This window comes from Condylura cristata, unplaced genomic scaffold (assembly GCF_000260355.1).
Source record: "Condylura cristata isolate star-nosed mole 26May11 unplaced genomic scaffold, ConCri1.0 scaffold00018, whole genome shotgun sequence".
Classification (NCBI taxonomy): domain Eukaryota; kingdom Metazoa; phylum Chordata; class Mammalia; order Eulipotyphla; family Talpidae; genus Condylura; species Condylura cristata.
Genome location: NW_004567119.1, coordinates 15,324,574 through 15,351,577, shown reverse-complemented (window position 1 = coordinate 15,351,577; position 27,004 = coordinate 15,324,574). Strand labels below are relative to the sequence as shown.

The 27,004-nt window shown below is 40.2% G+C and overlaps 1 protein-coding gene across 1 annotated transcript in view; it reads left to right on the top strand.

Moving 5' to 3' along the window:
• The first annotated feature begins 5,317 nt into the window (after positions 1 to 5,317).
• The window catches only part of LOC101621736 (chromosome unknown open reading frame, human C4orf45), a 60,564-nt gene continuing 38,877 nt past the window's right edge, over positions 5,318 to 27,004 (top strand). Inside the window, exon 1 of the mRNA XM_004685213.1 lies at positions 5,318 to 5,486. Within this exon, the coding sequence (XP_004685270.1) occupies positions 5,318 to 5,486 (169 nt within the window). The remainder of the gene's footprint in view (positions 5,487 to 27,004) is intronic.

Here is a 27,004-nt window from a genome sequence, read left to right as displayed (position 1 = left end):
AGATGTGTGAATCCTAGTAAAATGAGTGGTTGTATTTTACTCCTGGAATTGCTTTCAATGATTTGCATGTAATAGAATATAATTAAATAGAATATGAGTCATTGTGATGTTTAAAGGAATAAATTAAATTTCATCTCACTTCCTTTATATTTTAAAACCATGAGCATGTTTTATCTATAAATGCCCACTCAAGTCATGAGAAATCTGGTTCCAACCATTTGCCCACCACTCACTTGTTTAATTCCAGTAATGTGTGTACATGGCTCAGCTTTGCTGGCCCGTGCTCGCTAGGAAAAGCTTTATCAACTAAATACAGTACTTCCTTGTCACCCACTTGCCTTTAGATTTACAAACTCTACTCCCTTTCAAAACTACAGAAGTCTGTACCTTCTCTTTCTGTTTCCCTCCTTCAGTGAGATTTTATATATTTGCAGTAGTTAGAGTCCCTTGCCACAGTCTAAGTTTCTTCCTAGAATCTCCCAACCTCCTAAATGATTTTGTTTGTTTTGTTTTTAAGATTTGTTTATTAATGCATACAGAACTAGGGTACAGGCCAGAGGTGCAGGGGCAGTGAGAGGATTCCCCAGAGACAGAGTGGGGAGCAGAACAGGCAGATCCAAGAAGTACACTGCTCAGGGGAGCAGCGGGCGGGTCAGGAGAGGTCTGCCACGCCATGTGGGTCACCTCTGGGGCCGGGATCGAACTTGCAACAAAGCAGTTGTGGACTGCTTGCAGTGCTGTGTTTTAACCTGTTGCACCACCAGGGAGGGCCCGCTAAATGATTTTTAAATTTCATATTCATTGAGGTTTGCTTCTGTGCCCTAGGTTTCGGCCACAGAGTCACCATCACAGTTTCATATAGAAAGGTCTCACCACTCTAACCCCTGTGCTTAGGTGGGTTGCTACCATCCTGGCTACTAGCCCGCCATCATGGGCAACAGTGACCTACCTGCTACCTACACTTCACAGCAGAGCATTCCTTGGCTACCTACAGCGTATCACTAGGCAGGCCCAGGGACGCCCAAGCAGCTGTTGACCTGACTGTTACGTGACTATCTTCATGGTGGTCTCGGGCTAACTCCGCCTGGGATAGCATCATACGTTTGTTGAAGCCAATGTCTCTTGACGTATGGTCACGATGTCCCTTCCCTGTCCCTCATAAAACTTTGTCCCCCATTCCTATCCCACCGTCAGACCTTATTCCTCATACCATTGTCTCATGATCAGGTTTTAGTAGCCTGTGTGCTTTCAATCAATGGCACAAGAACCTCTGCTAAAGCAGCAGAGTCTTGCCTTGCAAACCTGCTCAGCGCCTGCTATGTTCCTCGCTGAATTCCTATGGCTAATAACAAAAGGTCTTGTTGCAACACTTATTTGTTCATCCCCCAGTCTCTCTCTCTGACCTGCTGGGAAACATGGGTCTTTTCACTGTCTCTGTAGTTTAGCATTTTTGCTGAAATCATATAGCTGGAATCAACATGTAGCGCTTTCAATTGGGCTTCTTTCACTGGCCAGTATGCATTTAAGTTTCTTCAGTACCTTTTCATGGATTGAAAGCTCATTTCTTTTTTTCCCCAGAATAATTAGTCCATTGTTTGATGTTCCACAGTTTATTTGTTTTCTTATTGAAGAACAACCTGACTTCTTGTAAACTTTGACAAGAACATCTATAAACACACTAAAAATTAGGCTACAAACTTTGCAGGATGTAAAAGTGAACATCAATGAGATGTTCTCTTTCTCCTAGAAGCTTATAATCTATTGTTCTGATTAGGACATTATAGGGTTTCCTGTTACGCCATCTGTTGAATTTATTTATTTACTTTTAAAGATTTCTTTATGTATACAAGAACTGGGGTACAGGCCAGAGGTGCAGGAGGGCATGAGAGGATTTACCAGTGACAGAGTGGGGGCTAGAACCGATGGATTAACCAAAATAGAGCAGCAGGTGGATCAGGAGAGGTCTGCTGTGCCAGGTGGGTCAGTTCCTGGTGGAGGATTGAACTAGTGCTACAGTGGCTGTGGAGAGCTCGATAGTGCTGTGACTTAACCCCTTGGGCCGCCAGGGAGGGCCCACTTGTTGAATTTCAATGTCCACTAAAACATAGTATGGATCAAGAAGAAACACAAGCCCAGTCCAAAGACCCGAGGAATAATAGAAAACAAGTGGACAAGGAGGAAAATTACCTCACATAAATACTCCACAAAATGAAGCCATATGTTTCAGCCTTTGTCCCCTACTCCTTTTCCTTTGACTATCATACTTAAGAGCATCATGAACTCCTACTTAACAGATGGATCTTAGAAGTTACTTTGTTTGCAGTCATAAAGGATAGAGATTCTTTTTGAAAAACTGTCAGGGAGTTAAACTTTTTAAAAAGTTACATGTGACATATACTTTATGAAGTACATAAATCTAGTGCTCAACTTGATAATATTTTACAAAGTGAAAACACCTGTATATCTACTTTTCAAATCACGATAGTGAACATTTTTATAAGCCTAAAAGTTTCTTCTATATCTTTCCCTAGTCAATTCCTTCAATAGTCAAACATAGTTTGATTTCCATAATCCATGTATATTTTTAATACTGTGGATTTAATATGATGGGTTAAATTATCTGTATTTTTAAAATATTTTATAAACTAGCTTATTCTTCCAAGTAAGTTTTGTTATCAACTTGCTAACTTTTATTATATTGTAAAGAGATTTTAAAGATAGTGTTATTTTACAAAGATCTTGCTATAAAAACTAATGCTAAACAAAATACAGATTTTAAAAATATATTGAGGCTTGATTATGTATTTTTAAAACTTCTGTTTACATGAAAGTGATATAACTTGTTTACCCAGTTCCAGGTCCTATATTGTTTTAAAGTTACAAATTACATTACCATAAAGACACATACCTAATTCCGATCTTTTAAAAGTGAATTCCCACTGGCTAAAATTTAAAAGATTGATGGAGTAATTAATATGGAATGTTAAATTTAAAAGGTACCATAACACATAATCTAGTTTAACCTATCATTTTTCAGATGGGAATTCTGAGGTTCAGAGAGCTACGTGATTTCCTCCACGGCACACAGCCTTGATTAGAAGGATGGAAGTCTTACTGCCCCCTGCTTATATATGAGGTGTTTATGTGTGTGATATGCAGATTGCCCACTAACTGAAAATAGTGATGCGTTTGGTCATTCATCATGTATCTACTAGGAGATCTGCTCCTGTAAACTAGGAAAATTGCAGAGTTCTGTCTTGTAAAGGAGTTATCACATCATGGGACTTTTGTTAGAAATATGTCAGAATCAGAAATGCTCTCTAGGAAATGGCCAAAGCCCAATCTGATGAATGAAACGCTAAGTGGCAGGAGAAGTACATAAATGTGCACATAATTTTGAAATGCATTGCTCCATTAGCTTGGGTTTCAGATCCATTTATTCATCTCATTTTTTGCCTGCGAAACTGTCACACTAATAGTTATGTCTCAAATTCAATTATTTTAAAAATAGAAAATGATTCACACTGAACTGCCAGTGCCTTACTGTTGGGAGAATAAAATAGTCTTGCTGAAAATTCAGCTTAGGTCTCATCACTACCATTCACAAAGCAAAGATTTTAGAATTTAAGAACTAATTCATGACAAAAGCTTGCACATTTTAATGGCCTGGACATATCTGGTTGACTGATGAGCATTTATTCTGTAATCCTACGGTATGATTTGGCCCTGAATCGAAAGTTACCTGCAAGTGGCGGCAGTTCCAAATGAATCTTTTTTAAAAGATGTATTTATTCATCCATACAAGAGTGGGGGTTCAGGCTAGAGGTACAGGGCATGAGAGGCTTTGCCAGAGACAGAGTGGGGAGAACAGGCAGATTCAACTGAAATGCTGAGGAGAGCAGCGGGCGAGCCAGGAGAGCTCTACAAGGAGGACTTCCAAGGACAAACTCTGTCTTATATTCAGCTTTTTTCTGTGTTAGTGCACAGAGGGTACTTAGAACAGTGCCCAGCAAGAGGTAAGCTCTATGGGTGTGTACATGTGTATATGCATGTGTGTGTATACACACACATATACACATAATATATTCTACATATACGAGTAACATTATGTAGGCACACTTTTATATATTCTCACAATATGTTTTATACAGACATAGATAACAGATAAAGATAAATGTTGTCATCTGACATATATGACTAGCAATATCAGTAAGCTGCTGGGCACAGGACCCAGAGATAAAGTATTTATCACATTAACAATTTTAACCACACACAGTGTATCTTTTAAGCGACTATCTATTGAACTTTTGGGTTTTCCTATAAAACTTATCTAACACAATTAAGTTATCTACACAATTAAGTTCCATCAAAAAAATGTCACTACGAAATGGCAGATTCTGGAATGCTATTTATTAGCCTCAGTAATCCTATTTGATACAAATGATATGTCATCCTACCACCAGAAAAAATGGAAAGAGCTCCCAGGGCCTCTGAGTGCTAAGTCTTTCCTATAGGCATCACCTTTGTCTCTTTACCTGGAGATGTGTCCCTTTCCTCCCCCTCCCACCCCACCCCTCCCCGCAAGAAGAGTGGTGGCACCTGCCAGACTCCAGCAAGGAAGCACTTTCCGTACACCACCTGCTGTGTATGATCCTGGCCAATTTCATTCACAGCAAGCCGTAAAGGATAAAACGCCTCACTGTCTTGCTAATCCCGGTTGCCAGCAATTATCTCAGAAAAGGTAGTACCTTTCACAGTGCCTATTAAAAGGCCCCTTTGACCACAGATAACATCTTTTAGAAAAATACACTCCAGGGAAAAGTCTTGAGGACAGGAAGATTATCCAGGCTTTCAGGAATCTCCACACTGAAAAAGGCCTCAAATCATGTATTTGGTCAAATCATTTGTTTGGGGCAGCACATTCTAAATTAAATGAAAGAATTTCCTGAAACTACAAAATTGCAGGGGAGAAGGTCATTGGAGGGAAAGAGAGGAGCAGAGCAATTCCTTCTGCCCTGTTTTAAGGGTTGAACCAGACAGATATCACAAGCAGTCCTTCCCCCATTTCCGGCAGCCTGTGTTTCCCTGACAAGAACCTCGAACACAGAGAGAGTGATATGAATCACTTCTCAATCTCATAACTAACAGTCAAGTGAACTGCCAGGGACTGGAAGAGGAGCTGACCTATCAGCAGAGACAGGAACTCGAAGTGACTGAAACAAGTTCAGCAGCTCCCAAGTTCACTAAACAGTGCTCAAGACTCACTAATGCAGAACTGGGGGAGGGAGGTGGTCACTGAGGCAACAGACAGCGTGCCATGAAGTGGGAGCCAAGGGCCAATAAGCAATGCAAAGACCTCCATGGAGGGGCTCTGAGCCAACCACCACCCCTGATCCAGAGCGCTGATCCTCAAGCCTTGCAAGAACCACTTATGGAGACTTGTAAGGATGCCTCCATGTTCTGCGTCAGTTCCTCTGAAGCTGCATGTAAAACAAGCACACAGGAGACCGCAGAAGTGCAGTAAGCGGGCAGACTCTAGAGCACAGGAGATGTGTGCTTCTGCTCCTGGAAGCGTGCAGATGTGCCAGTTCTATGACTCTGCAAGTCTGGACTGACCTCGAACCAGCAGACCGGAAGTCTCAACTCACACGCCTTGATTTTCAGGAGTAATTGAAAAGCCCACAATTTTAAAATGATGGGAACATTTTATAATTCCAATTAGTGTGATGAGAAAAAACTGGAATTTGCTTTTCAACCCACTGATGACAAGATAAGTAGAAAGCTAAGGAGTCAAAACTTCTGTAAACAAAGCTATCTGAAGTTAAGGGAAAAAGTGGTGAATAAATGTGGGAACAGTCAAGTTAGATAAATTCTTTGCTCATACTAAGGAAATAATACCTCCCACATCTTTGAAAAGATTTCCAGATTCTTTCAAACTTCAATTTACAAGCTAAGTAGCTATCACTGTCCTTTTTTCATGAAGTGGAAGCAGAATCAAGGAGACACATGAGTCATATGGGCAAAGTAAAGAAATTACACAAAAAAAGGCTTTTTAAAAAGCCCTAAGAGGGCCCTCCCTGGTGATAAAACAGGTTCAAGCACAGCACTATGAAGCTTCTGCAGCCACTGCAGCATGAGTTCAATCCCTGGCCGGGGAGGTGACCCACATGGCACAACAGACCTCTCCTGACCCACCCACTGCTCCCCTCAGCAGTGTGTTTCAGCAGATCTACCTGTTCTGCTCCCCACTGTTTCTGGTGAATCCTCTCACTGCCTGCACCTCTGGCCTGTACCCCAGTTCTGTATTCATAAATACATAAATCTTTTGTATATTTTTTTCATCTCAATTGTAATCCCTGTGGGTTTCCCATCACCCAGTCACCCGTGTGCCATCACCAATATATAAATCTTAAAAAAAAAAAAAAAACAAACAGGAAATTCTTCAATCATAGGAACTGTCATGGAAAAAGACTGTGTAGTAGTTGCTTAGAACACAGGATGCTCACTGAGCATTCTCCCCACCCAGCCCTCCAGGGTGAGGCTGTGACCACAGGCACACACAGGTTCACACACATGCTCTGACATCTGAAAATGCCCTAGGAATGTGGGCCCCACTTGCGGGGGGATAAACAAACAAACAAAACCCAATCCATCTACCAGTTCTAGATCTTACGGACTTCTTCTTGAAATGGAGTCTCTTAGACTTCCCTGATATGAGCCCAAAAAATAAATGATAGCATCTTCTTGAACTGAGCATGTAATTATGCAGACAATAAAGACTAAACTGAGAATTTGCAGTAAAGTCCTCAAGGCTACCCACTTTCTAGGGAGGTGAGGTGCTGTAGAAATATTGTGTATAGCTAAGGATTGTTTTGTGTGTTAACTTTGAAAAGTAGGGACTAATTTAGATCGGTTTAGCTAATGAAGTCTATTCATCATTGCTACATCAAAAATTTTCTACAGGGGGCCTCCTTGGTGGTGCAGGGGTTACGTCTTAATGCTATCAAGCTATCACTAGCCACTGCAGCATGAGTTTGATCCCCGGCCAGGCAGATGACCCACATGGTGCAGCAGACCTCTCCTGTCTTACCAGCTGCTCCCCTCAGCAGTGTATTTCAGTGGCTCCATCTGTTCTGCTCCACACTCTGTCTCTGGTGGATCTTCTCACGCCCCGTATGCTAGCCTGCACCCCAGCTCTTATATGTCTAAATAAAAAAAAAAGTCTTAAAAAAAAAAACTTTCTGCTGCTTCTTACCCAGCACAAACTGAGACCCAGCTGCTCACCCACAACCAAGATGGGAGGTTAAAAATCTCTGCTTTTGTGATTTGGGGTTTGAGGCCCAGTCACCCTGGCCCACATTATCTTCATGTGACCTTTTCCAACTGACAGCTACAGTTGCCTCTCGTTGCACCTGTATTTTAATGGTCTCAGAGGACGACTTTTGAAAATTGTGATACTTGAATGGAACATCCAATCTTATTTTAAGGCTTAATGTCTCAAACCTCATCTCCAAATTTGGATGAACATTTTTCCAGCCATTTCTGTTTGGTGATGGAACAATTGTAGACCAAAACTGTACATGTGAACGTTTGCTTCATCAAAGTGAGTCATCTTAAATTACGACAGAGTGACTCGGTTTAAAATGCTTTGAAGTTGACATAAACAATTTGAGCTGAGATTGGGCCTAAGGAAGATTAAATACTATGCAAAAAGTTAGGATTATCACATAGCAGTAGGGTAGAGTAAAGAGTTCACATAGCAGTAGGGTAGAGTAATCCACAGATAAATGGAAAGGAAACGACCTCCTTGCTACCCCAAAGGTTTCGAGGTCAGGACACTGCAAATGGCTGGCACTCCCTTATTTACAGTTTAGTAGATAAAATCTAGAGTGTATGACTCCAGCGTAAGTCAGCCCCAAAGACAAGTCCACCACGTTAATTCCTGTAGTCTATTCATCCAAAGGAATTACAAGCATTTGGATCATCTACTATCTCTTACCTTCACCAAATACTGCTATGCCCTTAAGCTCTGTGTCTGCTCTCCTCCCTCTCCCTACCTTTTTACTCTTCTACAGTTACAGAGATAGAAGAAGAATGAGGAACAATAAAAGCTGCACATAGTCAGATATCCTAGTTGGTCTCTGTTCACCATTGTAGAAGCTGCCTCTAAAGGACATGTAGGGAATCTTTTAGAGCTTTGAAATTCAGCTTCAATACAGTGCTGATTTATTACACTGCACCCCAACCACCGAATCCAACAGACCAGATGCTGGGGCCTCCTTCATGCTTACTTCATGCTGGTGCCTCTGGCTTCATTTTTACTGTTGTCCAGGTTGAGACATTGTTCCAACCACACCCACATTCTGCACTAGGTTGACTCCCTGTCCCGGTTTACCCAGGTCTGAGGGATTTCCTGGAACATTGGATTTTCAGTGCTAAAATGAGGAAGAGTTGATCCGGTTAACCCTGACACTCACTAGGTGGGCTGCTTCAAACCTAACACCTCTGCTTCAAGGTGTGGGTAGAATCGTTATCTGAATTCTGCACAGAGCAGGGGGGAAGTATTGCTGAAGGCAGGGGACTAGGCAAGAGGTCCGCAGAGCCATTGACCACAGTTATCACTCTGTAGAAGTCCACCTCTACTCAGAGGAAATCTTGGCCAATTGTAGACACCCAATAGACAACACCTGTTCACCCAGTCTGATTTGGGAATGCTAGTCCCCCTGACTGAAGATTACTTGTATCAGACCATCAAAGTACACTGCTGAGGGGAGCAGCGGGTGGGTCAGGAGAGGTCTGCCACGCCATGTGGTTACCTCCAGGGCAGGGATCAAACTCATGCTGAAGTGGCTTTAGCGTCTCAGTGCTGTGCTTTAACCCGCTACGCCACCAGGAGGCCCTTATTGAGCACATTTACAACATGGTACATAACCACCATCTACCTCTAGTACTTTTTCATCTTGTAACAGGGAAACTCCACTCCCATAAACCACTGGCTCGTCACTCTCCTCTCCCACCCTCTCCCACCATTGCCAACCATGCCAGCCATCCTTCTATTTGCTGTCACAATGAATTTGATTCCTCTAGTTACTTCATTTAAGTGGAGTCACTGGCTTATTTCACTTAACATAATATCTTTCAGATACACCCATTCTGCAGCATGTGTCAGAATTTGCTTTTAAGGTTTACTAAAAGTAATCTGTTGCACCTCATTATGGACTGACATGTTTCTCCCCAAAATCAATTTGATGCCTAGTCTCTGATGTGACTGATTTGGAAGACTGACCCTTTATGGAGGAAATTATGTTAAATAAGGCCTTATAGGTGGGGTCCTTATCCCATACAACTGTTGCCTTTTATAAGAAAAGGAAGGAATGCAGGAATGCTCTTCCTCTTGCACGCATTCTCTCACTTTCTTCCCTCCTCCCGCCTTGCTTTCTGAGTGTTGAGGGAAAAGACCAAGTGAAGACAAAGTGAAAAGGCCACTGTTTGCAAACTAAGCTGAGGAGTCTCATCACTGATTCTGAAGGCACTTGGACTTCCAGCCTCGGAACTGTGAGGGAATATGTTTTTAAGTTACCCAGTCTGTGGTATTTTGTTATAGCAGCCCACGGAGACTAATACACACATCTACGTCACACACTGTTTATATCCATAGATGAACACTTGGTTACTTTATACCTTTATACTTTTTGACTATTTTGACTATTGTGAATTAACCTGTTCTGAAGATGGATGTAAAAATAGGTCTTCTAGGCCCTCCCTGGTGGCGCAGCGGGTTAAAGCACAGCACTGAGAAGCTAGAGCCACTTCCGCATGAGTTCGATTCCTCCTGCCCCGGAGGTGACCACATGGCGTGGCAGACCTCTCCTGACCTGCCCGCTGCTCCCCTCAGCAGTGTACCTCGTCGATCTGCCTGTTCTGCTCCCCACTCTGTCTTTGGTGAAGCCTCTCACCACCCCTGAGCCTCTGGCCTGTATCCTAGTTCTGTATGTACAAATAAATAAATCTTAAAAAAAAAAAATAGGTCTTCTAGGCCCTGCTTTCACCTCACAATTGCTGGATCATATGGTAATTCTCTGCTTAATTTTTTGAGGAATCATCATAGCACTTTGGGGAGCACTTTCTATAGCAGCTGTACCATTTATATCCCTATCAGCAATGTAAAGGGCTATAACTTTCCCTCATGGTAAAAGCATTTAAATACGATATTTTGGTTAAAGGTGAAGAACCTGTGGCCACTGAGTAATAATTGCAGACTTGGGATGATTAACCACTTAATCAAATGTGGGAAATTAATTTGCCTTCCTGTAAGCTATAATGCAACAATACGAATGACTACTTTTGACAGCAAGCTCAAAATAAGCAGTATCATTTGGTGTCAGCCCCCTTCATCAAAAATTGTTTCAAAATTCTGTGATGCTGTGTTTGCCAGGACTATTCCTTGTCAACGGAAATACATTTTCTGATCATTCCCTTCTGGGTACTTTAAAGGTATCAGATCAACTATCAACTAAGATTACTGTCCGAATTGAAATACAGTGTTTGTGATCATGATGTGATTTGTTTTGGGTTGCATATTTTACATAACCATATAGCTTGTAAATTGAGTTTAGGAATATGTTACTTCACATAGCCTATAAGCTCTGTCAATATTTGGCGCTATGTAGGATATCTTTTTTTAAAATTGTTCATTAATTTTTTATAGATTTAAGGAGTATGCATACAGAACTGGGGTACAGGCCAGAGGTGCAGGGGCAGTGAGAGGACTCACCAGAGACAGAGCGGGGAGCAGAACAGGCTGACTGACAAAGTACACTGCTGAGGGGAGCTCATGCTGAAGTGGCTTTAGCTTTTTAGTGCTGTGCTTGAACCCCTTGTGCCATCAGGCAGGGTCTGATTTAAGGAGTATTTAGAGGAATCATTTTTATAAAGAAAAAATAGTTAACTCAAATTGCAGAAAACCTAAATCGTAATGGTTTTCAGTATAGTATCAGTACTCCCAAATGCTGCAATTCATCCAGGATCATGATTATAGCTTCTATTACCCCATGGTATTCTCAAACGGTCTTCTTCCACACACCGCAAAGAGGGGAGCTATGTATTTCAAATATTTAATATCTGTTAGATATTCTAAATGGTCCCTAGGAATTATTTACAGTAGTTGCAGCATTTTCATTTTTCAGGCTACTTCAGCTGAAAAACAAACTGAAGCAAAATTGGCAAGTGAAAGTCAATATTTAACTGGCACTTGGACATTTTATTCCAGTTTCAAGCTTTGATGCTTAATAATTGATAGAGGGAGGGGAAACAGGGGAAGTTCTGGCTTGTTTAACAGTTTTCTCAGTGATTTGAGTAGCAAGCAAAAGAACATGCTGTTAGGTTAGCAGAAGGCTTAGGCCTAGAAGAAAGAGAAAGAATAAACATTAGTTGAGAAGTTGGTTGTGAAAAACAATACTTAGAATCAGGAGCCCAAACTAACAAGATTATAGCTGAGCAGGAAGAAGTATGAACCTTGCGCTTAGGGTTAAAAATCAACAGCACAGGTAAAGGACAGACACTCTGTAATGGGTTGGTGTGGGGGTTGACTTTAACTCCGAGATAAGCCCAAATGTTAGTGTGGTCACCGACAAAGCCGACCTACAAAATGCTCTGTGTGCACCAAGAAGCAGACCTTGCCCCAATGAGATCACTCCATAGCATTATTTATGGTTATGAATGCTGCATTTTCAGCAAGATGCTAATAAGGTGAAGAGCATTGAAGGGAGGGTAGTGAAGAGCCTGAGAGTCATGTTAAAGTACTCCCGAAAGAAATGGGGAAGCCTAATTTAATGTAGCTTTTTCCAGTATTTGTCAGACTGCGCGGGTGAGGGAGGGTTTAGAAACTTGAGTTGAGTTCAGCATTCAGAACAATGTAACTATTGCAGGAAGGCAGATTTCAGTTTGGTTTATGGAGGAATAATTAGACCCCTTCAAAATAGAATGTGCTACTATTGCAGGAATTATTTTGGTGGGTTGAGGAGCATCAGGCACGGGAAGGAGCCCTACCCCAGGTACGAGGTTGTACCTGCTGTCCTCTAGAGGCTGCATGGAAGCAAAGCCTAGTAGAATACACAGGAAACAGCTCTGTGCCAATACTGTGGGTAATATAACTGGATTTAGGGCTGTCTTAATAGGATTTTCAAACAACCACTGGCAATTCAAGAAGATTGATACATCCACTTATACAACCGGGCGTCTATTTATTTTAGCACAGGAATTCTGACCATGGCCCCTACTGCAGAAGACATCAGGGATCACACCCAGAGGTACTTCACCATTCTCAAAGCTTCCGCACAGCAACAGAGACATGGAAACATATGGAGATGAAATTACCTCCCTATTTTACCATAAGATTAGCAACTTGGTATCCTTTGGATTCCAGGCATATAGAGTTACAATCTCAGGGGTCATAATTAGATGATTTTAAGATTCAAACTACTGCAACATTATTAATCTTGGTATACAATTTAATTAATATATAGTAGCTACTCCTACTTCTCTGCTGTCTCATTCATCACTGTCATCTAATGTTTACCAACTGCTTAGACTATGCCAGGCACTATTCCAATCTCTTTACATGGACTACTTCATTTAGTTCTTTAAAAAAAAAACAAACTGTCACATTGATATCATTATTCCCACTTTACAGGTAAAAGCTGAGTCACAGTAACAGATAGCTCTGTATGACTCTGTATGGAATATAGGGAGCCCTGTTATCAGGTGATCTCACATGTAATATCTTGGAAACCTCAAATATAGCATTTTAAAAAAATTAAGGTAGCGTAAGTTTATAGCACTGCATAAGTTTCAGGTGTAGTTTCTCACCTCAGTGACCATATGTTTCACACTACCAAACTTCCAATCATCAATGACCACCAAGCTATTCCCTTCCCTCTTCTTCCCCACTTTATTGTCAGTCTGTTATTTCTTTTCTGTTTTTGTTTTGTTTTATTCCTTTACATGGAATACCTGAAAGTTTACTAACAAGAACCAACTTAGTATGTATATAATCACAGCATTCTTAAATATATAATAATAAACAGAAGAAAATACCACAAGCTTCAGTATTTTCACAAAACAGTACTACAAGGAGGTCTCCGTGGTGGCACAAAGGGTTAAGCACAGCACTAGGAAGCTATCACAAGCCACTGCAGCTTGAGTTCCATCCCCAGCCACCGGCAGAGCAGACCCTTCCTGACCTGCCCGCTGCTCCCTCAGCAGTGTGTCTCAGTACATCTGCCTGCTCTGCTCCCCACTCTGTCTCTGGTGAATCCTCTCACTGCCCCCACACCTTTGGTCTGTACCCCAGTTCTGTATGCATACATAAATAAATCTTTTTTTAAAATACTGGCGCAGGAGGGTTACCGATGGTACATACTCACTCACTAGCATTAAGCCACAAGCGCCATTCACCCTAACAGTCCTCTTTTAAGCTGCTCCTAAAGAAAAGATCTTCACAGACAGTGGGTTACCATTTTGACTTCCCAAGTTCTAGGTTTTCACAAGTTTCCTCTACCTGTACTTGACATTTTTTAATCTATACATTATTATTTATTATCAGTGTAAGATCGCTGACTTAAAAATAATCTTTAAGGTTGTTTGGCATCTATATGATCCAGGTAATATAGATCCTGGAGATTTCTAGATGTCTCTACTTCATATTGCCAACAATACATCTTTTATGCTCAGCATTTTGTTCAAAGCCATTATGACCCAAAATGGGTATTATGTGGAGTGAAAACTTAAAAACTCTCAAGATGTCAGCGTGTGCAACATATCCTGTAGGGAGTGTAATCTCACTTTAAAGGGCTCCAGCTGTGAGCAATTAGCTATAGAAACCTGGGGGGCAGGTTTCAGGGTGAGTAACAAGCTGAACATTACACTGCTTTGACAGGGCGGTGTGCTTATCCACACAGGAAAGTCACTAGCTTTTCTCCTGCATAAACACGGCTACTCAAATTAGTTTCATTTTGATCTTCTGAATAGACCCTTCCAGATTGTTTGTATCTGACTCTTCAGCAAGTTATGTGCAGAGAAGACCTCGCCCTCTTGAACAAACATTGCAACCAGTTTCCACAATCTTCATAAACGTCATTACCCAGTAGGTAACCAAGATACTTTCACAAATTTCAGACGCTAGGCTAGCACTGTTCAATAAAAACATAATGCAAAGCACATATATAATTTAAGATTTCCTGGTAGCCACATTTTAAAAATTAAAACTGAAAATAATTTTAACAATATATTTTATTTAATAGAGCAGATTAAAATTGTTATTGTTTCAATATCAAAAAGTATTTGTCAAAAGTTCTACATTCTTCTGTAGTTAGTCTTTGGAAGCTGGGATGTGTCCTTAACTTACAACACATTTCAACTTGGACTAGGTTCTTAATAGCCACTTGTGGTGAGTGGCCTCTGGATTAGAAAATGCAGGTGTAGACTTGTTCAAGTTTAGAGTATAATATTATCCTGGAACATCCAAATATCCAAACACCCTCACTGGTGAGTTTTTAATTAAGTTTCTGGAATGAGATAACCAATACTTTTACACGTAGCTTCTTATGCCGGGTCATCATTTCTATTTAGAATGAGGAATAAATTCATTACAGTGAAGCACAGCTAGAAGTCTTTTTATAGACACACACATGTGTACAAATAACACTGAGTAAATGTATTAAAGTACAAGACGGTGCAAAGAATAACTGTACAAGATGCCAGAATTTTAATGATTTATCATCAGGGAAGGTCTCTCTGGTCTAGGAATTCATAAAGTGGCTCCTTGATCACTTTTAATAATTAATGAAGAGAGCAATTATAAAATTTCTTTTCATAATGGATTCAACAGGCAATAACTCTTAAATGGACAGTGGTCCCACGTCTGTCTCTCCCTAGCGCAAAGCATTTCTTTATCTGGTATAAAATAGAATATCCATGGCCCTTCAGCAATCAATATATACTTTGGCTCTTGGGTTCTGGGGAACGGTAGTTTAAGATCTAGCTCCAGGCCTTCTATCTGAATGGTCAGTATTTCTAGTAGTTAGTTGTGTTCTCTTGAGAGGGAACACAAATACTCCCTCAAAAGAATACAACTACCTTGTGGTCTACCATGACTATAGGGGATTTTTAGATGTCTTTTGTGGAGAAGATTTCCTTAGAGGAAAATAAGATCTGACCTCCCTCTATTGGCTATGACACTCCCTGTGACATATCATTAGACATTTTTCACTACAGCAGTCCAGAGCATTGCACTTAATCATGTAAGACCTAATCTGGTATAAACTACGATAACAGCATTAACATAGAAAAAGGTATGTGATGGTAGTGGAATAACAGAAATGGTTAGAAGGTTTATGACATGAAAATCTCCAGGCACATGTCCAGGCATGATCTACAAATGCTAAAAACAATATCTCTCTTATTTCTTAGAATTATATGAGGTTTTAGATAGAGGCTGTTTTTTCTTTCTTTCTTTCTTTCTTTTTTTTTCCCCCAGATAAAGAAGTCAAGCCTGAGAAATAGTATTTGGGAAAGATTATAAACCTTTTATAAAAGAGGTCAGATGAAGTATTGTCCCTTCTCTTTTTCCACATCTGATGCTTCCCAATAAAACAAAACAAATGAAAAAGGAAATGGTTTGCTGTAAACCAATTGCAAACCACAAGATATATTGAATGAAAGGGCAGAGTGTGAATTACATAGAGAGGGTGATATAAACGTGGTGGGGAGAAATAAAGCATTTCATCATTTCCCTGTATAGCTGAGAGAAAAGGGGAAAATTGAAGCAGCAGTGAAAACAATAGTTTCCTGAGGTGATCATAAACAGGCTTTCACAGAAAATAAAGTTTTAGAGGAACAATGGAAATTGGAGAAGTAGAAAGGACTGACTATGAAGTGATAAGTATGATTAAGAGGCCAAAGGAGAGAGAAACAGTCATTCAAGTGACCGTTAATTATATTTAGTGACTTTCCGAGCTTTCTAACTGCAGCCTACAGTAAGGAATACATTTTAGTCAAGGTCTCAGTTCCTAATACTGTGTGTGTGTGTGTGTGTGTGTGTGTGTGTAAGACAAAGTTCCAAGGGTGATTCAGTGATAAAACAATAGTGTTTCAACAAGTAGTGGTAGTACAATTAGCTATTCACACACAAAATACTGAACTTCAATGCATAATTCCTTCAAATGGGTCCTAGACCTAAATATAAAACCTAGAACTCAGATTCTTAAAAAAAAAAGAGAAAATCGGCCCTCCCTGGTGGCGCAGCGGGTTAAAGCACAGCACTGAGAATCTAAAGCCGCTTCCTCATGAGTTCGATTCCCACCTGCCCTGGAGGTGACCACATGGCGTGGCAGACCTCTCCTGACCCGCCCGCTGCTCCCCTCAGCAGTGTATTTCGTTGATCTGCCTGTTCTGCACTCCACTCGTCTCTGGTGAATTCTCTCACCCTCCACATATCTGGCCTGTATCCCAGTTCTGTATGCACAAATAAAATAAAATCTTAAAAAAAAAAAGAGAAAATCTTGATGACATTCAGTTAAAAAGAGTTTTTAGACTCAACACCTGAAATATAATCCATCCGAGAACAAGTTTATAGAATGATGTATATCAAAATTAAAAACCACTCTGTAAACACTGTTAAGATGAAAATACAGGAACAGAATAGAAGAAAATATCTGCAAAATACATATTAATAAAGGACTTGTATTCAAAATATAAAAATAAGAAATGAAGTTTAACAAGTGGCAAAAGATTTGGACCTTCCATCAAAGATAAGCAGGTGGCAAATAAGCACAGGATGCTCAATATTATTAGTTATTAGAGAAGAGCAAATTAAAATCACAACATGATGTTATTCACACCCCTTAAGAAAAATATTAAGATCCATTCTACCAGTTATTGGCAAGGAAGGATGCGGGAAAAGTAGAATTCTCACCCACTGCTGGGAGGAAAGTAAAGTGATTCAACCACTTTGGAAAGCAATTTGGCAGCTTTTTCTAAAAAGCTAACACAACTACCTTGTGATCCAGGCAGTCCACACCTTGGGCTTTCCTCAAGGAAATGAAAGCTTGTGTTCATACAAAGATCTGTTCATAACAGTTTTATTTGTAACAGCCAAAACTCAAAAATTCATCAGTAGGTAAATGGATAAGGCATGGTTTTATATCCATACAATAAAATATTATTCAGTGAAAAAAAACCCCACTATTGACAGGTATTTTAGTAAGGATGATCTCAAAATGATATATGTTTAATGTAAAGAAGTCAAACAAACAAGTGTGTACTGTATGATGCCATATCTATCTATGGAACTCTAGAACATGTGAACTGATGTTTAATAACAGGAAGTAGGTTAGTGGTTGCCTGGGAAGGATAAAATGTGCGTGAGGGCAGAAAAGGAAGATTTACCAAGAGGTATGAGGAAACATTTTGGGGTGACAGATATGTTCATTATCTTGACTGTCATGGTATTTTATGAACAGGGTTGCCAGATCTGGCAAGTAAAAATACAGGAGAGCCAATTAACTTTGAATTTCAGATTTAAAAGGCGTATATTCTCCAATGTAAGCATGTGCCATGTGATGTCTGGAGCATACTTACACTGAAACAGATATTGTTTCGATGAAATTCAAATGTAACTGGGTATCCAGTATTTCACCTGGCACCTCTCTGTGTGTGTGCACATATACACATTGTTTGCTTGAAATGAACTAGTGTCCTGTCTTACCTGTCTTATGCCTCAATAAACTGGGGAAAAAGAAGATGAGCTCTTTCGGTGACCGGCAGGGCCAAGGCCAGGGTCCCAGTGTTGCTGTTCTTACAGCCAAGTTTATTTTGGAAAAAAACATTTGCCCAGGGGTGGGGAAATGGACCCCTCCAAAGTAAGGATACTCAGATATATGAGTTGATAGGAGATTTAGGTTAATTTATACTTTATACCTCTGTTTTCAAGTGACTGAATTTTCACCTGTTCGCAAGTCCATTTTATATTTATTTATAGAGACAAGAACTGGGGTACAGGCCAGAGCCGGGGCAGTGAGAGGCTTCACCAAGACAGAGCAGAGAGCAGAACATGCAGAGGTACTGAAATACACTGCTGAGGGGAGCAGCGGGTGAGAGAGATCTCTGCTGTGCATGTGGGCCAGCTCCCTGGCTGGGCGTGGAACTCCTGCTACAGTGGCCTCTGAGAGCTTCATAGTGCTGAGACTTAACCCCTTGCACCACCAGGGAGGGCCCCACAAACCCTTTTTTTTTTTTTAAGATTTTATTTATTTATGCTTACAGAACTGGGGTACAGCCCAGAGTTGTGGTGGATGAGAGCATTCACCAGAGACAGAGAGGGGAGCAGAAAGCCCGACTGATGAAGTGCACCGCTGAGGGGAGCAGCAGATGGGTCAGGAAAGGTCTGCTGTGCCATGTGGGTCACTTCCCTTGTGGGGGATCGAACTTGTGCTGCAGTGGCTTCAGAGCTTCATAATGTGCTTCAGCTGGTTGCGCCACCAGGGAGAGCCCCACAAATCCAATTTTAATGGCAAAGTGCTGCAGCAGTGGAATCTGCTCTGGGAATAAATAGGGACTCATTTTATTTCAAGTCTCTTAACTGCCTGGGAGCACACCAGTCCGTGACTAAGCCGAGAAAGGTGAAAGTGAGATAAAAGGGCTACAAAGAAGCCTTGACGCTCCTATTGCTGGTTACTGCCTGCCGCTTTACAGTTACATGTTTTTCAATAACCCAAATAGCAGGCTCACATACTTTTCCCCAATATAATTTTAACCAGTTTTACTCGTTTATTACATACGCTACAAGCCTGAAAAACCCCACTTCCCAGCCTAAATTGCGCTGGTGTGGATTGAAGTCATTCTCTGCCATCCGCCCTTCCTTTCAGTCCTGCTTTCCCAGGGAGTAGAGAGGGAAATCACCATATTTCATGGAAGCTAAAAAGTGTTATTTTAATAAATTACATTTCATTTGCTTGTAATTGTGATGTGATTTGACTAACAATGCTGGCATTTGAAGGGATAAATTTCTTTTCTCTTTTTGAAAAGCTGGTTTAAGTCAATGGCACATTTGACAAATGTACAAGCACAGTAGCAGGAGTCGAGGTCTCCTCAGTCCAGAGTCACTTGAGCAAGCTCTCTGGATTAGCGTGTAATTGCTGTCATTACTCAGAACACTAATGGCAATGCATACCCTCTCCACTCTTTCCAGTGTGGGTAAAAGCGGTGTGATTCTTACCTTATGTTATTATTTCCAATCTAGCTGATAATTTAGTTCTCAACCCACTTTTCTATTTTTTTCACTTGTACTGGCAGGTCAACTATATTTTGCATTTCCCCAATGGGTCACTGACAGCAACAATCAGTGATAATCGTATTCCAGATATGGGATGGGACTAACACAACAAAGTATAATAAAGCAATACCCTCCTCTGGAACCAGATGTACAAATAAAAAAGTGTATTTTTTGTGAATCTTCAAAATAGAACATTAAAATAAAAATTAAAAAGGTCCTCCCTGGTGGTGCCTCAGGTTAAAGCGCAGCACTATGAAACTGTCCGCAGTCACTGCAGCACAGAGTTGGGTTCCCGGCCAGGGAGCTGACCCACATGGCACAGCAGACCTCTCCTGACCCACCCGCTGCTCCCCTCAGCAGTGTATTTCAGTACATTGTCTGTTCTGCTCCCCACTCTATCTCTGGTGAATCTGCTCACCGCCTGCACCTGTCACCTGTGCCCCATTTCTTGTGTGCATAAATCAATAAATCTTTTAAAAAATAACAAAACAACATTTAAGTAAAATATATTTTGCTGTGATGCAATCAAGTACTTGATTGTCTACGGCTGCTTCTGCATTGTGATGACAAGGCTGAGGAATTGTGGCAGAAAGGGACAGCCTGCAACACTGACTTTAGCAATCTAGCCCCTTGGGCAAGTTTTCTGACCTCTTAATCAAAGGCTTCAACAGGGAGGTCTAGCAATCACAGCTCCTCCTTGCATTGTGATGACAGGCTCTGACTGACCTGTCTTGCCTTCACTTCTTTGTGCCATTTCAGTATAAAGACATCAAAAGTATGAGAGTGTAAACACACAACAAATTAATTCATCCTGTGGTCAAAAACCAAAGGAGAACAAAATAGTGAGTTTAAATAATTCCAAGTGGCCAAGTGCAAGTAGATTACAAATCGGTAAAAGGTTATAGCAGAGTAGTACCTACAATGTATTGGATTTTGCTTTTATACATTGTGGCAGTTAAGCCAGAGCCAATATATCTTCTTTTCCAGAGCTTCTCCATTTGACTCAACTGAATCCTGATTCATCCAAGCCAGTCACTGAAACGCTACACCTCTTGCCAATGCTTGGTTTTGGGAAGAGATGAATAATTCAATCCTGGCCAATTAAATGAGAAAAAATGACCTGGGGTTTTCTAGGAAAAATGCACACACACCTCTTCAGCATTTACGGTATCTGTTTATGATACTTGGAACTATGACAGCCTCCGTGGAGCCACATAGAAGCTCACCTGAAAGCAACTTGCTACTTTGGGACCCAGAACACACAGATGGAGAGAATCTTTCTTTCTGAACTGTAGTAATTTTAGCTACTGAATTAAGCAGCTCCTGATTCCTCCTAACTCATAAGATCTTATTGTGTGAGAATCATTTCTTGTATTATTTAATCCATTTTGTGATGGCATTCATTGCTTAGTCCTCTAGTAGAGTTTTATTACTTCTCCATATGTAGATCTTGCTAATATTCTTTTTATGGAGACATCTAGAAATGGTACAGTTCCTTTAATAAAATTGACAGTTTCACACACATTCAAACTAGGAAGACTTTAACACAAAAGAAAGCTATGACCATCTACTTAGATTTGTCCTTCAGCTAAGATGAACATATGGAGAATCACCTGGTTGCTAAGTTTTATCAAGATGAATCTGTCCGTCTTATTTTCCAAGTAAAAGTCCAGAGGTGTTTACAAAATTTTTGATCATGTCTCTTTCTGTACCCACCACCAGGAAATATACAGATTTTTTTTATTATTAATTACATCAGCAGCATTTAAAATATCATAGTCATTCTTTCAATAAATATTACCAAGCACTGCTTAGTGTATTGAACTGCTCAGAATGCTGGAAGTTACAAAACAAACAGAAGATAGTTCAGGTCTCTAAAGTAAACTAACAAAAGTCTGTTTGATAAGCACTGTCAAGACACACACTCCCCAAACAGCAAGGAAACCTAAGCTCACACGTGAAACAGAGCAAACTGTACTTCAAAGTTTGTCTTTGAATGTCTGTCTTGAGAGCAGATAATGTTTCCCAAAGAAAGCGAACCTGGTCTTCAGATCGGGTGCTATCTTAGTCTGGAGCTGCCAGAGGGAGTATCACCGACTGGGTGACTTTTAAATAGTAAATATATTTCTCACCATTCTGGAGGTTGGGATGTCTGACATCAAGCTCCTCAGGGGCCATTTCTATGTCTGCTGAGCACCACCTTGTTGGTTCAGAGATGGCTCATTTCTTTTCACTTTAACCTCATGGAAGAAGAGAGTGGGGAGCTCTTTCTGAGGTCTCCTTTGTAAGGGCATTAATTCCACTCATGAGATCTCCATCGTCATGAACTAATCCAGAGGCCATGTCATCCAAATGCCATCACATTGTGCCTTAAGAGTTAATTTGAGTTTGGGGGGACATAAACATTCAGGATAAGAGATCAGAAAAGCAGAGGCTGCGTTGTCCACACAGACCCACTGCTGGACACTCACTGGGCTACTGTCAGTAATTGTTGAGCCATTTCTCTAAGCTGTACTTAGTACCAAGTGGATTCTCTAATTCTTCATAACTCTGAATTCTAATTTATAATTCTTATGTGATAGTTATATAGGTTACTTGTTGCCACAATAATCATAAGCTTGATTAGAAGCAGTTTGGTTTACTGAAAGCTGCCCCCAACAACTTCAGATTTTTCACAGATGGCTACTTGCTTGAAAAGGAACACAAATATACAGTAAGAAGGGTTCTGTCTGATGTTTATTTAGTTTTTTCAGGAATCCAACACACTAGTCTTTCAGTTCATGCAGTGGTTAGGCCCATTGCATAATTGCATCAACTGGTTTGAAATGCAGTGTTTAAAAATTTTCCAGTTCATGAGTCTTTTCTATGGTAACTGTCAAAAATGAGGAGTCCTATTTACATTATCGGTTGCAGCAATTAAACCTGGACATCTCTCTTCTTTCCCTTACTGGAATGTCAGATGTGTCCTCTAGATTTCGCTTCCTAACTTCACATTTCCACCACCACCCTCTGACTCTTGATTGATTGGTTGATACTCTCCACAAACCCATCTGTTTAACACAGCACATCAGCAATGTGCTAAATGGCTAAATTATGCCCACATTGTCAACAGTATTTTAAATATACTTATTAAAACACTCATTTCCATGCCCCACTTGATTTATTTCTTTAGCATGGTTTATTTTGGTCACTGAAGAAGAGAACTGGCCTCATGAGGTCATGTTATAGAGTGAAGGAGTATTACTAGACATTCTCATCCTTCTCTCCACTCTACTAAAAATAAATATTGTGAAAAACAGATCTTCCTTGGACGACCTTCCTGTCTTGTATCATTAAATCCACAGGGGGATGATTTGAGGCAATCCCAGAATTGACTGTTCTTTAGTTATCTGAAGAAGTTCTTACTTCTTTTTAATATGACTTCATGCTCTTCCAGCTTATAATGAAATCCTTTCATTCGCTTAGTGAGCAAACAATACACTTCAGCATTCACATCTGATTTCTTGAGAACCTACTATGTTAAAGCACTGTGCTGGCAATTAAGAATTTAGAGTCAAAAGATACAGTAGAATACTATTCTGCCATTAGAGAGGACTTCCTGCCAGTTTAACAACACTGATGGAATTTGGGGAGATGATGCTTAATGAGATTAGTCAAAGGAAAACAGTTATTTTGTGATATCGCCTACAAGTAGATCTTAAAAAGCCAAATTTGTAATTGGGGATTAAAACTGTGGTTACTAGAGGGGGGTGGGTTAGTATTCCTAGTATCTAATTTTGACGTGTGAAAGGATGTTTTCCCCCAAAAGCTTTGAAGGACACATTTTGATAATGAGAAAAGGCAGATAGTAAGTAGGATAGGGTCAGATTGTGAAGACACTAATCAGTAATCTCAAGATATGTGAATGAAACAACCTACAGGCATTGTAGAAAACCATTTTGTGTCTTATAAAAGATGCAGTATTGATTTCATCTGAGTTTCAGATCACATTTGGCAGTTGTATGGAGGATGAAATGAACAGGGTAGGCTTTGACCAAGACTAGTTAATGGGTTATTGTGCTTATCCAGATGAAATACAAGGAAGGGTTGTTTCCCTTACTGACTGCCTCTGTGAAGGCAGGGTCTTTGTCTTGTTCACTGTTATATTCCCAGATCGCAAAACCATGCTGGACATATAGGGGCATGTTATACCTCCTCTTTCTGTTCTTCACCCTGTTACTTTTTGCAGATAATGCATTTTTAAAAATTAAGTTTGTGGCAATTCCAGACCAAACAAGTCCACTGGCACCAGATTTTCACAGTGTGTGCTTATACTATTCTCTGTGTGACTTTAATTCAGGGATGTACGTTTTTCTGAGACATAGCACTATCACATACTTAAGAGATGACAGTATAGTGAGCATACCTGTTATATGCACTGGGAAAGCAAAACTTATGACTCACTCTATCATAATATTCACTTTTTGTGCTGATCTAGAGCTGAACATGCTATATCTCTCAGGTGCGCCTACAGTTCAGTCAACATTTGTTGAATAGATGAATAAACAAATCAGTGGCAGAATAACTCAATGAGTAAGTTAACTAATTAAATGAAGCAGTGCAAAGGCAGAGAAGAAGTTAGAAAGAGACATTTACCCCAGTGGCAGAATTATTTTTTCCTATTGACACATACCATAACCGAATCCTTTTCAAGTGTTGGCAGTTGATGAAGTTTGTTGGAAACCTCCCAGAGTCCCCCATCTGTGCTCTTTCCTGCCTCCATGGCATCTGTTTCTCAGTGTCCACCATCTTCCCACCATCTAAAACAGAGGTTGGCAAACAACAGCTCCTGGATTAAATTCATCCTGCCACCTGTTTTGTAGGCCTCAAGAGCAAAGAATAGTTTTTAACATGGTTAAATAGTTGGGGAAAGGAGCAAAAAGAAAAATTTATAATACATGAAGATTGTTGAAATTACAATTTTAGTGTCCTGAAATAAAGTTTTATTGGAACATAGCCATTCTCATTAGTTTAATTATTGTCTATGTCTTCTTTTGCCTACAAAGCACAAGGCATCAAAGTCAAGTAATTGAAAAAGAGACTATTATCTGATAATGCCAAAAATATTGACTCTCTAGCCTTTACATAAAGTTTCCCAATCCTTGATCTGGAAGAGTTCTTAAGAAAGATTTAAAGTTTATTCATAAAAAGGAATAAATTCTTCATCACTGAATGTTCTGAAAATATATTTTGGGTTCAATGTGTCAGACACAGCCTCAAATTAAACAAACAAAAGAATAAAACAGAGGAAAAGGCTCTTATTAATAATAGGATGATCCTCACTTTTCAAAGGTATGCCCTTTCACTTTTATGAAAGACTTACATGAATTCCTTTCCTTGCTAACTTGTAGTAAAACAAAATTACTTCAGTTGAATACATGCACACTATCTACTACCCTTGAAATCGTGTCTAGTACAGGTGTTAATAGAGCAGGTGTCTTTCTCAGTATAAAGTAGATATCATAGCAGAAGAATAAGACTAGTTGAGCAATTCTGGGGAGCCCTATTTAAGCATTTAAGTGATGACTGTAGCTGGCAACATCATTGTTAGCAAGGAAGGGCTGGAGATCTTGAGGAGGAAAGATCTAAAAATTTGCCATAGGAAGAAGAAAAATCAGAGACAGCACAGGAAAGTAGCAACAGTAATTGAACAGAGGGGATGATCCTCAAAGGAGAAATAGAAACCAAAGACTGGACACAAGTGAAGCAGAGAATGTGATACAGCACAGGGTCTAGGTTCTGGAGAAAAAGGTTTGGGAGAGGGATAATATTAACATCAAAGATCCATGGAACTGTTTCATTAAGAAAGTTATACTTGTGCATGTTTTTGCTGGCTAGTGGACAGCTGGTGGACATTTTGGATAGATGTCCACTTTGGTTAAACACTTAGTTACATCTGAGAGATCTATTGTGTGGGGCCCACTTCCAAAGATGGCCTCCAGCCACTTCACAGGAAGCTGCCTGCATCAGCTCTGTGGCCAGAGAGGGTCTTCCTTGCACTCTGTCCAGTGCCTCATGCATTGCGTCACAGTGAGGAATGAGTTCGGAAAAGTCCAGGGATGTGACTAAAGCCCCAGAGAAGCTTGATCAGATTGTTGTCCACTATACTGCCTAAAACCAAGTGCTTTTGAATCAGCTATCAAATAATGATGCTTCCTAAAATTGTATTGCAGTCCACAGAGTGACGAAGGAGCTCAATAGAGATATACCTGCTCTCACAACTGATTGGTGGAATGGCAAAATTTTAACAAGAATGAAAACATTACACAGAGGAGCAATATCTCTCCAAATCTGCCCACATCTGTTGGCTACACGCACATGACCCAATGGGGAAAAAGATCCACGTTTGAAAAGTTTGGAAATACTGGGTCCCATAATGGCATACAGTTTTTTTTTTTATAATGTACCATGTCAGAATGTTTAGTATCATTTGCTGTGAATATGTAACAGGCAAATGTGGCCAGCAGTGACCCCTGTTTCACTATGGAGCAACCCCCAACACACAAAACCCTTTCATGATGCTCTCCTGGGAGGTGCATTTCATGAAACATTTTGGAACAATGTGGCCCCAGCAGACACTAAAACTCCAGCAAGGTGAACATAGTCTTTCTGATTTCACCTTGGCTGGAGATTGCAAAAAGTTCCTTACAATTGAGGCCTCAGCACCTTGTCAGACAGAGTGAAGGCCAGTTTTTACATTCTGGTCATTCTATATCAAAGCTGGCATAGCTCAGTGCCAACCTGGTGTGAATAAAATTGAAGCTACAATATATTTTATATTATATATACAATATATAAGTTTTCATCAAGAAAACTTCACCACAGTGACTACCCAGTGTCTCACGGAGAGCCAGCACGAGGAGGAAGCTGTGAGAACATCTGCCAGAATCCTATGTGTGAAGGACAATTTTTGGCATTTGCAACTTTCTGGAAAAGCTTTGACAACTTTTCTAAGCACAGATTCTTGGCCACATTGACCATTTAATCACAGGACCTGGTTTCAATCCTACACCATCCTGGGGTTTTGGTGGCTACTGAAGTCCCTCACCCAAGAGTAAAATGGAAGGAGAACCACAGTCAGGAAGACCCGGGGACTGAAGACCTTGTGTAGTTCTGACTCTAAGGTCTGGGGTCAACTTTCAGTAATAGGAAAGATGTTTCTTCCTTGTGTCCCAAACACAATCCCGCAGCCCCATTTGGTGCCAGGACGTCTGAAAATCTGCTGGGTCAGCAGCTCCACTGTCTACCTGTGACCAGCACCATCCGATGTTGCTTTACATAAACTTTTTTATTATTATTATTATTATAGTTTTAATATATATTATATAATATATTAATATTATATTACATATAATATTAATATATTATATTATTTTTACTTATTTATGTGCCTTTTTCCATCTCAGTTGCAATCCCCTTGGATTTCCCATCACCAAATCACCCATGTGCCATCACCATCACATCAACTTTCAACCTGAGTTTAACTGCTTATTTCCTAGACCTCTTAGTTTTACTAGCTTCATCCAGTTCCACCATTCATTCATCCCACAATTCTTTGATTCCTTGTTTATCTTTGCCTTACATTTGAAATAGCAAATAGTTTTGAAATAGCCCAGTCTGTGGCCACAGGTTATA